Raw genomic sequence first — 12,396 nt, forward strand, 5'->3', positions numbered from 1 at the left:
GAGCAAAGATCAGACTTGTTACATTTGTTTCTTTCGGTGCGATAAATATACCACCTGTGAATAGTTTTTCTAGCCATAAAAATATAAATTGACTTAGGCTATTCATTCTATAGTTCCAGTCATGTATAAGGTATTGACTGAAATCTGTGGAAAGTTTTGTTGGCTTACACATCATAGTTACCAAGAAAAAGGTATACAGACCTTCAAAAAAAGCTGTTTTGAGATAAAATACAAATAAGCACTCTGAAAACTTCCAATTTTGAAATCTGCAAATTCCCACTCCCATGATGAAAAAGGAACAAAAAGCATTTCTGAAGTCGCAAAACCCAAAAATAACATTTTTTGAAAGCTAAAAAAATTCTCTACAAAGTCACAATATCTAGAAACTGATTTTTAAAGAAACAAAGTCTCACCTCACCTTAATAGCTACACAGCAGACGGCATCAGATTGGTTTTTTGGTTTGGTTTGGTTTATGGGGGTTTAACATACCAAAGCAACTCAGGCTATGGGGGACGCCGTAGTGAAGGGCTCCAGAAATTTCGACCACCTGGGGTTCTTTAACGTGCACTGACATCGCACAGTACACGGGCCTCTAGAATTTCGCCTCCATCGAAATTCGACCGCCGCGGCCGGGATCGAGCCCGCATCTTTTGGGTCAGCAGCCGAGCGCCAATAACCACTGAGCCACCACAGCGGTAGGGACGGCGTGAGAGAAACATATGGCTACCAAGTTGCTTGAAGATGAAGAAAAAGCAAAAATCAGTAAAAAAAACAAACAAATAAATAATGGTCGCTGCAGAAGAGAGGAAAAAAGCTGGTGAAAGAAAAATGAAACGACCCAAGTCATTTTCAAGTAGTATATGTATAATGAGACCTTGTTTTATGCCTAGTGTAATAAATGCACTAGGTATTATTTCAAACAGCGCATTTATTATCCTCTCACTGAAAGCCCATTTTATTCTATGCTTTCATGTTACATATTATTTGGATACATCTAGCATGCTCACATATCTTTTTCTGAGGCACTTCTATCAAGATCAACTTCTGATAAGACAAACATTTTCATGGTCCCTTCAAGTTCGTCTTAAAGGGAGTCCACTGTAGCTAACTTTTAAACTCTTGCAGCCACGCTCCTCATTTATTGAGAAATTTGTAGCCCACTGTAAGTGACATCCCTGTCAGTTTTTAAATTTTCAAAAATGTCATTCTCATCGCTGCTGCAGCACAAGAAATTCTGGGGCTGCACACAGGCGAAACTGGAACCACTCAGCCAGAGACAGTGCTAGCCATGACTCAAGGGCACATCACACAACAGCGTGCCTCTGATGTGCTGTCTGCCCACTTGTCGCTCCTACCTGAGCACCGTGAAAAGAGCATGCGACACCTGTGCCACTGTGTGACGCACGTTCGTAGGCATGGCTAGCACTCTCTCCGGCTGAGCAGTTCCCCTTTAGCCAGTGTGCGGCCCCAAAATTCCTTGCGGTTCAACAGTGATAAGAATGGCATTTTCAAAAATAAAAAAAACTCATGGATATTCCTTACAATGGGCTACAAATGTCTCAATAAATGAAGACCCTAACTGTAACAGTTAACAAGTTAACTGTTCAATATTAGTTACTAGCCTGCCAGTTAACACATCTCAGCTCTATTATGATGCACACCAACCGTGACAGTGCTATGTCAAAGAGAGCGCTCTAAACCCAAGATTTGGTTTGGTATGGCTTGGTTCAGTGTTATGAGGTTTAATGTCCCAAAGCGACTAAGGCTATGAGGGATGCCGTAGTCCGCCGCGGAATTTTTTAACATGCACTGACTTTGCACAGCACATGGGCCTCTAGAATTTCACTTTCATCAAAATGCGACCCCTGCGGCCAGGTTTGAAGCTGCATCTTTCGGGTCTAAAAAGCCTATTTTTAAAAAACTGGTAACAGTCTTAGTTGAAACACCCTGTATATATGACCACCCAGCTGTTATGTCGCAGGCATAACTTCAATGAAACAGATCCTCTAAAGCCATTATAGCACTTACAAAATTAACCTGAATCTTTTGTGAGATGAAGCGATGGGTTGGAAAATGGATATGTGAACGCATGAAGCCTTATGTGCCCACGTCATATCGCAGAGGCCACACTTTAGCGAAAGAGGATGTTTAAGGTTGCGCAAGGTGTAAATGTCATGCAAATGGAGTAATACTGAGCAAAGCATTCCTCTTACCCTATACACCAGCAGCTCATGAACTTCATCATTCAGTGTGGTGCCATTTTCTTGCATCAGTTTGACAAACGACATAGCAAATGGTTTCTCAACTCTGTCTTTGGCTGCATCAAACAAAAGAAACAAGACATACTGTAGAATTTCACAACTACATTCACTCTGGAATAGGCTGAAGACATCGCATTAAAATCACTCACCTTCATTTGATGACCTGTGTTTAAAAGTGAACAGCAAGTGAGCCTTGTAAAATGCCTCTATAGGAACTGCAACCTGGAAAAGAGAAAAGAAGCCACAAGACACTCACAAATACGTGAGGATAAGCTAAAAAAAATTCGGGGGACATTTAAGCCCTGCCTTAAGAGTATGACGGGATTGTATTAATGGCTCCCTTCAGTAGCCTGGGGTCCTCTTTGCACATCAGTTCGCAGAGACCGACACTGTCTGACAACACACAAGGCTCCCTTTAACGAAGTCAAACGAATGTGCCTCGGCGGACTAGGGATAGCTTGTCTCACTCTGAATCCAAGGGGCATGAGTTCAATTTACATCTCACCCCAATTCTCCTTTCAGCGCAATTAATTTACTTTACGTTCTTACATGTCATAATGACGTTTGGGTCATGCTGCGACCGTATATTCACAACTTATGTGCTGTTTTAATCACTTTTTAAATCCGCCGTTCCACATGTGACGTCAGTAACTTTTCGAACAATCTGCAATTTCTCGCACACCCCCGGGTTCTCTTCTGAATGGGAGCCTTATTGCTGTCACATTAATATTCAAACACTGAGAGTAGGATTACAAAATACAAACCATTATGCTGCTCCACTGAAAACTGTTCCTCTATTAGGCAGTATGCCAGTCCATTGCCAAGTGCTTCCTTATAGCATGCATGTGCCAGTGCATACTTACCATTACCACACATATAATAGCTGGCTATCCATATTCTGACAGTTCATTTTTGAAGGCCAAAAATAAGCAATATGAGAGAATGCAAGCCCACAGTTCAGCAGTTGGGTGCGCTGAAAGTATGACGTAGCCACGCGACTGCTTTCAATGCATTCTTGCAGGTACAGGATTTGTCAAAAGTATACAGCCCTAGGGGTCTGCTTGTGAGCCCTGCAGTGCGGCTCTCCTTGCATACTCAGGGACCCTAATCTCACGAAGAAGGGAGAAACTTAAGTCCTCAACCCTCCCAAGCATAGCCCTGTTAAACGTACTAAAGAGCCCCGCTACATGGCTTAGAAACAAACCCTTTGGGCTGCATATTTTTGACAAAGACTGTACATACGGAAAGATGTTCCTGAGAATAGGAAAATCTGTGAACTAAGAACGAAAACCACGCAAAGGACGATACACAGGGAAGAAGTAGACAGGACGAGCGCGGACTTGCAACTGTTTATTGAAACACATCTTCCTTCCATCACCAACCCTACGCATGCGCAACAAGCAATCTCTATCTAATCGAGTTCAGGAACTTCAGTTCCTTCTTGTACAGATGGACCGAAGCCTCGCTTACACACTTTTTGGGCCCATATCTATCAATCTGCCAGGCTTCGATGACCTCACGTGTTTTCTGGTCTTTGGCCCTTCCGATTATCTTTGTGCACTCAAAGAGTGGCGTGCATTTATTGTCACACAAAAGACAGTGTTTTGGCAAATGCATGCTGCTGTGAAAGCCCAACGAATTTTTATGTTCTTGTAGGCGCTTATTAATGCAGCGTCCCGTTTGTCCCACGTAAACTGAGCCGCAACTAAGCGGGATTTCGTACACTACTCCCATTCTACAGTACACAAACTTGATTTTGTGGTTAACACCACAGCCTGCTTTTGTTCTTGATTCATTGTTAGTTAGCGCGCACAAACGGGACAGCTTACAAGGCGCCGAAAACAAGATTTCCACACCGAATTTCCTTGCCACTCTCTTCAGGCCATACGAGGTCTTATGTACAAAGGGCAGTACTTCAAACTTCCGCCTCTCACGAATGACAGGTTCTCGAGCACTAGAAGTTGGGACGAGGGTTTTCAACAGAGACCCGGCAGCGGCCTGCAGAAGCGACGAGGGAAACCCAGCAGAACTTAGGCGTGCAACTTGAGCGGAAAAGCTGAGTGAAATCTTGTGAAAACAGGACTTAAATAATGATGACCTCAAGCAGGATGAAGCAATTCCTCTCTTAATAAGCTTGGAGTGACAGGAGTCATAGGGCAAAAGGGCGTTTTTTGTTCTAGGCATGTACATCCAACACAAGTGGTCCGGTTCACTGAAAAACAATCTCAAGTCCAAGAACTGTAAGCAAGAGTTCTCAGGCAATTCTACAGTAAAATTCAAACTGGAAGCCTTGGATTTAAAAGACGATAAAACTTCATTAGTGACCTCTTGTGGGTTGTCATTGGGATTCATTTTTAACAGTATTAAAAAATCGTCTACGTATCGGAAAACTCGCGCGATGCGGTCGTCAGTTAGCGCCCGTGAGAGTGAACAGTCAATTTCCGCTAAATATATTTCAGTGAGAACTGGTGCCACACTCGACCCTATACATATGCCTCGTTTTTGCACATAGAATTTATCCTCAAAACTCACTAGCGTTGAAGAGAGGTACACATTCAACAGTTCCATGAAACCTTCTATCGAAATGCCGCAGGCATTTTGGAACCCCACACCCCCAAACGCTCTATACAGTTGCTGACCGCCATGAGCAGTTCATTGTGAGGAACCGAGTAAAACAGCGCCTCAATGTCAACCGAGAAGCCGTAATTGACACCTGGCATGCCTTCTTTGAAAATTTTCACCATTTCGTCCGAGCTGGTGATCTTGTAGGGGTCTTCAGGCGACAGACTCTTCAGGTGTCTTTGAAGGTATCGGCTAACAACTGCTTGCCAGGTTCCTCACTCCGTTACGATTGCTCTAAAGGGGCATTCCAGCTTATGACTCTTTGCACTAAAAAACACAGTGAGCACATGCACCTTGTTACTCATCACTTCATTCTTCATCCGCTCAAGCTTCGAATCATCTAAAAGCGCAACCGCTTTGGTCTTCGCCTTCGTCGGCTTCACATCCGCAACTCGGAAGTTCTTGTTGATCGCTGTTAGTGCCTTCTCCCCGAATAGTTTCCGCGGTAGGACCACGAAGCCGCCTTCTTTGTCGGACAAAAGAACCCGCAGCCCAGAATCCCAAATTGAGCCAGCCACTCTTCTCAGCAGGGAAGTGCAGTCCTTTTTCTGAAAGGTGTTGCTCACTGAATCAACTCCTTCCGAAAGGCAGCATCCTTTCTTTTCCCCTTCTACCTTGTCAGCGATCCTGTGAACCGAAGCCAAAAGCTCAGGTTTGCTGTCTACTTCTTCCCTGTGTATCGTCCTTTGCGTGGTTTTCGTTCTTAGTTCATGGATTACCAACTAGCCCCCCATCGTACACTCCTTTAGGAACATCTCAGCCCCTAAAACTGCAGGGGGTCAAAATAATGCTGCTTCTGAAGTATGGTCACAGTGAAACAGATTATAACTGCGAACAACTCTATTTTCCCTGGCTCAACACAGCAGTTCACAAACCAAGCTTCCCTACTAGCGTGTGTACAGCCGCACTTTTAAAGCGAAAGCTTTACTACTTGCACTTTCAAGCCTTCGCCGTGCGACGGCGGTGCACATGAAATGACCTTTCGCATGACCTCTGTGTGACGTCACGCCGAAGAGCTGGGCGACCATCTCGCGCCGTCTGCGAGTAGTGGCGGTGCCACCACCGGCGGCCTTACATTAGATTGGAATAGATTAGATTGCATTAGATTGGATTTGATTGGATTAAATTAGATTACATTAGATTAAATTACATTATATTAGATTAGATGATTAGATTACATTAGATTAGATTACATTACATTGGATTGGATTGTATATAACCGATACATCACCACAAGTCTAACCACAAGCACCACCACCAGCTACACTACCAGCTACACTACCAGCTGAACCATCGCGTAGGTACGGATATTGCTTTCGCAATTACCGGGCTTAACCAAGCTAAGCCACAGCGAATTTTTTTCTCACTAGCGTTAGCTGCCAAACACGATACTTCCTCGAAATGCTTAGATGGCGCTGCAGGCGCCCATTTATTATAGCTTCATGTAAGAAGTTAAAAAATCTTTATTTCAAGGGGAGCATTGGACAATTTTTTATTATTGTACCTGGTCAAACACTCATGATAAAGGGCAAGGAGATGAAAAATACAGCACACGAATTCTGCACAAAAAAAGCCGCGAAGATTGCACAAGTTTGTTCAGCCATTCCCATTACTGCTTCTATGTGACACTGTTCTCATGCACAAAAGTTATCTTCAAAAGCAAGTTAATAGAAAGCATGATGAAAGTGATATACAGGCTGCCACTTCAAGTGGAAGATGCCTTTAATAAATAGCATGAGCATAAACAAAGCAGCCTCTCTAATACCTTGAAGGTCTCCATCCAACGTGGCTTGTCTTCATGGTAGTAAATCACACTGTGGTATTCATCCAAGCTTTCCGAACCTGATCCGATGCTTATGACACCCTACATGAAAAGAAATAGTACCCCATGAGATTAGTCCAAGCCTTACTTTTGTCCAACAAAGAGCGACTTATGCAAATGACACCACACCTTTAAAAAAAAGAAACAACAAAATGCTTGTCAATTCCATTGCATCCTTTTTAAAACAAGGTTATTACAAATGTAGAATGCGGACACTTCGTGAAACCACTTTTAAAATACATTACCAAACAGCACACTGCATCAACTAAGAGTGTTCAATAAAATTTTGCCTGTTCATGCAATGCTTTCAATTTCATATGGACTCTTAACTACCCCCTCATGTTATATATGTGGTCGCATTACATTTGTGCAAATACGATGCTTCCACAAGTGTTCAACAAAATCAAAAACGTGATAGCATAAAATGTGGTAACTGAAAATAAACTATTAGCAGATAATGGAGTCATTAGAGCTGAATGTAGGTGTTCCACTAACACAGTGTTTAGTAGCCAAATTACCAGACAGCATCCATCCTTAAAACAATGCCATTGCGAACAACTGATATGGTAAAGATACTGATATACCGCATATACTCGTGTAATGAACTCACTTTTTTTCCAGAAAAGTTGACATCAATATGGGGGGAGGGTTCATTACGCAGGAAAAGAAAAAAGTGAACAGATCTTTTGGGAGAGTCGAAATTTCATACACGTCCGTCCATTATCAACCAACACACGTGGTCAGAAGCGCTCGTGTCGTCGGTGTTTAGTATCGTTCACTTCGACGCCATCAGACGATTATGTGGCAGGTGGCAGCGCTGGCCAATAGCGGGGAGACTAAGACAATGTTCTGAACACTGGCTTCGAAGGTCAGGTGCACATTTTTTATGCAAGGTTTGAAAAGCTTGCATGGCAGTTACGAGTGTGTGTAATGCAAATGTTTAAGCTTTAGCTTTTCGCTCCCGATCTCGAGCTCATCACATCACTTGGGGATCCAAAGGTCCTGCTTCCTCCATAGCATTTCAGTGTAGAGAATGCTTTACAGGGCTCTGGCTTAAACTGTTACGCTCCTCTCCAACGCTCAAGCACTAGCCGGCTCTCTAAGCACACAGTGGAGCAGCCAGGAGGGCAGCAAGCCACTGCCGCTTCTGTCGAGGGCAGCAACGTCTTGGTGCTCTGCCAAGTTCACAGAGTGTGCCGCGCCATGCCACCCCCCTCCCTGTCAAGAGCTCTCCTCAAAAGATAAAACAAACAGGCGGTGATGTAATCGGCTGGTAGCATCTTGGTGCACTCTGTGGAGAGTACGAAAACTGAGGATCGCGCTACAAAAAGCCAACAGTGTAAAAAAAGTAAATTCTACACGACAAAAGTGGGGGATGGGTTCTCTATGCAAGTGGGTTCATTACGCGAGCATATATGGTAGTAAAGATTTCCGCTGGTGCATGCGACTTTACTATTGAAGGGTTCTACTGTTTCTTATATAATTCTGAGAGACAGCTCAATGTAATAAATCAAACACACAGCCCCACTATGTGTTTGTACTCTGTGAAACAATATATAAAAAAAATAACTTGAAAAAACAAAAACCAGAAATCAAAGAAGTTACCAACAAGATACCCCACACACTTTCTTCATCAGACGAAAGAGATACCTTTGACCAGCTTCCCACAGATGAAATGTAAAAAGGTCGGGTTAGAACAAGCTATCACACTTGTGCACATCAGTAAACAGAAACTTGAGCAATAACACTAATTAGCATCTCAAAACAACAAGTGTGCAATAAGCTTCTGTGATGGCGTTGCACTGAGTACGGAAAGAATGCAAGGAAGGGATTTAAAAATGACGGCAGCACACATGAAGGGGCTCGTGCATACTGTATTTACTCTCCAAGGTGAACTTTACTGTAAGTCCACCCGAAAAAAACTGTTAAGCCAAAAAAAAATGACATCCCCAGACTTAGACAGGCAAAAAAAACTAGTCAAAACAGGAACAACACATTTATTGGGCTGTGCAAATACTTCTCATGAGTCCAGCAGAATGTTTATTCGCGATCATCGCTTGATATTTCTCACTTTCTCATCAGTCCTCTGCGCTTTGCAACCCCGCTGCTTTGACTTTTACAGCATAAAGGCCTCAGTGATGCACTGGAAACGCGAGTTTTGCTGCAGCACAGCTGAACAGGTGCACTCTTTTGTCTTCTCTAACAACATCAGTCATACTGTCATACTCTTGCTGCGCTAGAGTTTCTGAGAGCTGTCTGCTGCCAGAGTATAGGCTCAATACACGGTAGGCGCCACCGCTTCACTGAACAACGCGCAGTACAAGTGCAGTCAAACACGGTTATAATGACCAGCATAATTCAATGAGATTTGTTTGATATATGGAATAATTCAATACACCCGAACATGCTTATAACAAATTTCAGTACCAGATTTATTATACACGAGGTTGAAAAAAAAAAAGCCACTCACCGCGATTAATCTATTCCAAAAGTAACTTATTGGAGAGAAATGTACGCCTATTTGCAGTAGCCAGTGATTTTTGCCTGAACGCTGCATTTAGCTGCATTGATAAGAATCGACATGCGACCCCAATTCAACGAACTCCAGTCTGTTCCTCACTAAAGCTTGTCATATAAATTTACCTTTGGTGCGTATACGCTCTCAGAGAACGCGATATTTACCTTGCTCCTGCAGCAGAAATGATGCTGTTGAAGTCTCGTTATCTATGATCACCTAGTTAAGGCAAGAAAATACTTCTAAGGTGTTCCTCGTCACTTCCAGCCTAGATACGTATTGTCCACAAGGCTCTGAGAAAGTGCATCCATGCATGTACAGACATGGACAAAAGTTTACGGGATGCGGATTTGAGGAAAAAAAAAAAATTTATTTCTGTGTGGGCGGGCAAAGCAGGTCAAGGGCGGACACTACCCTAAATACCTAGTGAACTTTTGAACTGCTTGCTCGATTCATTGAAACCTGAGGGGCTACTTTATATCACTGTTGGGACCAACTTTGCCAAATTACATTATTCTAGAATACGTATGAAGCACATCATGCAACCCTCATGACAAGGATGACTATGCTTGCTTAGGAAAATTATCATTTGCAAAATAAAGATAATTTCCAAACTTTTTGTGTTATGTGCCCTCAGGAATGTTCAGAGTACACAACTGTGAAATTATTGTACTTGGTTTTGCTATATTTTGAAATAATGCTAACATATAAAGAATGACATTGGTTTTTCATTTTGCACCATTTTTCTTAACTCACTTTTTGGTATGAAAAAAAAGAAGACATTTGAAGAAAAGGAAAAAAAATTTAAAAAAAGGAATAAATGTTTTTTATACAAACTGAGCACACTGTTGTGTTCCCCACAAAATTTCGCTCCAGAAAGCCTGCTACATTACTAATATTATCAAGTAATATTGGAACAATAGTTTTCCTAAGCTGAGGGTTTACTGAAAAAGACAGGAAGTGAGAAAAATGAATTCACAAGGTTGAAAATCACCCTACTTTATTTTCAGCACTCCAATGTTCAAGGAAACCTCAAGCCTAATAATGAAATTTGGCAGAGATGGTCCCAGCAGTGACACAAACCAGCCCCGCAAGTTTCTGTGAAATCGAGCAAGCGGTTCAAAAGTTCACTATTTAGAATAGTGTCCTCCCTTAATGAAAAGTACTAAATAATCTCTAGGGGACATGGGTGCTCCATTCACAAGGAAAATGTCAGCTGACTGACTAGCGAGGCAATGCAGAAATAAATTTTTTCCCCCGAATCCACATCCCACCAACTTTTGTCCATGACTGTTCGCTTATTCTACTCAAAAAAGGTGTTTCCAGTCTTCTACATGTATCAGCAAACCATCAGCAATACTGCTTCAGTCTGACTCTAAAAAAACACAACACTCCTGTTTAAATCTTTTGCTCAACGTAACATAAGAATCACACGAAATCAAGAACCAGGCTTACAGGAATGACGACTCCTTGATCATTGCACACCTTCACTGTGACCTCAATGTTTCTATCTGAAGTCTTGGCACCTTTGGAGAACTCAGCCTGGACAAGTGTCAAGTACAAGTCATTGCGCACATCACCTGCAACAGAGCAAGAGTAAATACAATCGTTATAACACAAAATACTACTATTTATTCAAAACACTACACACTTTACCATACTATGCAAGTAAACTTTAGCCAACAGACCTACTGCAAAACCAATATCTTCGAAAGTAACTGCCATACTGCATTCTGTCCAGCATGGTAGTCAGAAGAGATGTCCCCCTTTTTCAAAGCGTTTAGACCAGATGCTGCGTTATCCACTGCTGCGACTGTTAAATAACCAAGAACTAATCGCATAACAGTGGTAATTTGCAACTCGCGTTACATGAAATATCATTTGCCCTCAACCAATGTGCAGCATGAGGTGCTGGGCTTTCATGGCATTCCAACCATTTTGAAACACAACAGCAGTAGAGGCACTGACGTCACTTACGCTTGCACGCTTGTTAGATGGGCACTGCAGAACAAAGCGGTCACAAGCAGTGTTTACCCAAGATATGCGAGGTGCTCATGAACAATAACGGCACCTCAATGTTGATACCACTTCACACTATACTGAAGGCTGTGTGTACCATCAGCTTTGGAACAGCATACCGCAAAAAGAAATTGCCCAGGCAATCATACAATGTGACGCGACAAATCTGCTTTAGCAGTATACTGGTTGTACAGCCGTCCATTTTTTAAACAATATTTTAACAATTTTTTTAACAATAACAAGCTTAATTTTATCCGGCTGCCCCATACAGTGCAGAGTCTTACCATGAAACAAGTATGGTTGTGATAAATAGCGAACAAAATATAAGAGTTGGAATTGTGACGAATAAAAAATAATCACTACACTTGCACCCGTGTTCTGTGCGAAGTCAATGCACGGAAAGAACCCCAGGTGGTCGAAATTAATCTGTAGTCCTTCCTCCACTACAGCATGCCTTGTAACCTATGTGTTGATTCGAGATGTTAACTCAGAGAGATTTTAAAATTTACAATTTACTATGCTGGCGTTATGCTGCGTAAACCCAGCGAGAGCACACGTAAATGCTTTGGTTCGAAAACTCTCCCCTTTCACCCATTCCTTCATTTCTTCATTTGCGGTGCCTGATCCAGGTGTCCACCCATAGTTAAGTCTGCTTCCACGCCTTTCCTTTTAACTACCTTATAATCTCTATACAGAAGTGCACAGAGCGTCAGAGTGGTTGTGAAGCATATTGGCAGCGTCCTACATCCGCGCGCCATATAGGATGCCTCACACGCCCCACCCGATGGCAATAAAGTTATCAACAGAAGCGAGGCACGAGTTGCACGCAAGAGGTGACCACCTGGTTGTGGCATAGAGCTCCATGCGTAATTGGTGACTGAATGTGCGTCATATGGAGCTCATGCTTTAAAACAAACTCTGGAAGATCTTTGATGCCAGCGCTTTAACAACTTAAGGCCGAACGCTCTCAAGACAGTGCCTTCAAACGCAGCCGAGGTGGAGTGCCGTACTTGGAACGTGGCATATATGTGGGCAGTCAGAGCTAGAAACGCGCAGTGGAAACAGCAATAAAACTCAAACATGCTACTCGTAATGCGCCATAGAGGGGTTTATGCGCACCAAGAAGAACAGCCTAGCAGATTCCTCTTGCAGCAGG

General features: G+C 42.7%; 1 protein-coding gene and 1 pseudogene across 2 annotated transcripts in view; both read right to left on the reverse strand.

The window, feature by feature from the left end:
- The window catches only part of mbc (dedicator of cytokinesis protein myoblast city), an 81,070-nt gene that overhangs the window by 54,981 nt on the left and 13,693 nt on the right, over window positions 1-12,396 (reverse strand). For both annotated transcript variants that reach the window (XM_089579032.1, XM_089579033.1), the window contains exons 14-17: window positions 10,677-10,801; window positions 6,650-6,748; window positions 2,412-2,484; window positions 2,215-2,318 (exon numbers count right to left, since the gene is read on the reverse strand). In XM_089579032.1, coding sequence (XP_089435158.1) covers window positions 2,215-2,318; window positions 2,412-2,484; window positions 6,650-6,748; window positions 10,677-10,801 — 401 coding nt within the window. The remainder of the gene's footprint in view (window positions 1-2,214; window positions 2,319-2,411; window positions 2,485-6,649; window positions 6,749-10,676; window positions 10,802-12,396) is intronic.
- On the reverse strand, window positions 3,600-6,494 carry LOC149350028 (uncharacterized; annotated as a pseudogene).

Source organism: Amblyomma mixtum, chromosome 3 (genome assembly GCF_055824585.1).
Source record: "Amblyomma mixtum isolate Tamu chromosome 3, ASM5582458v1, whole genome shotgun sequence".
NCBI lineage: Eukaryota > Metazoa > Arthropoda > Arachnida > Ixodida > Ixodidae > Amblyomma > Amblyomma mixtum.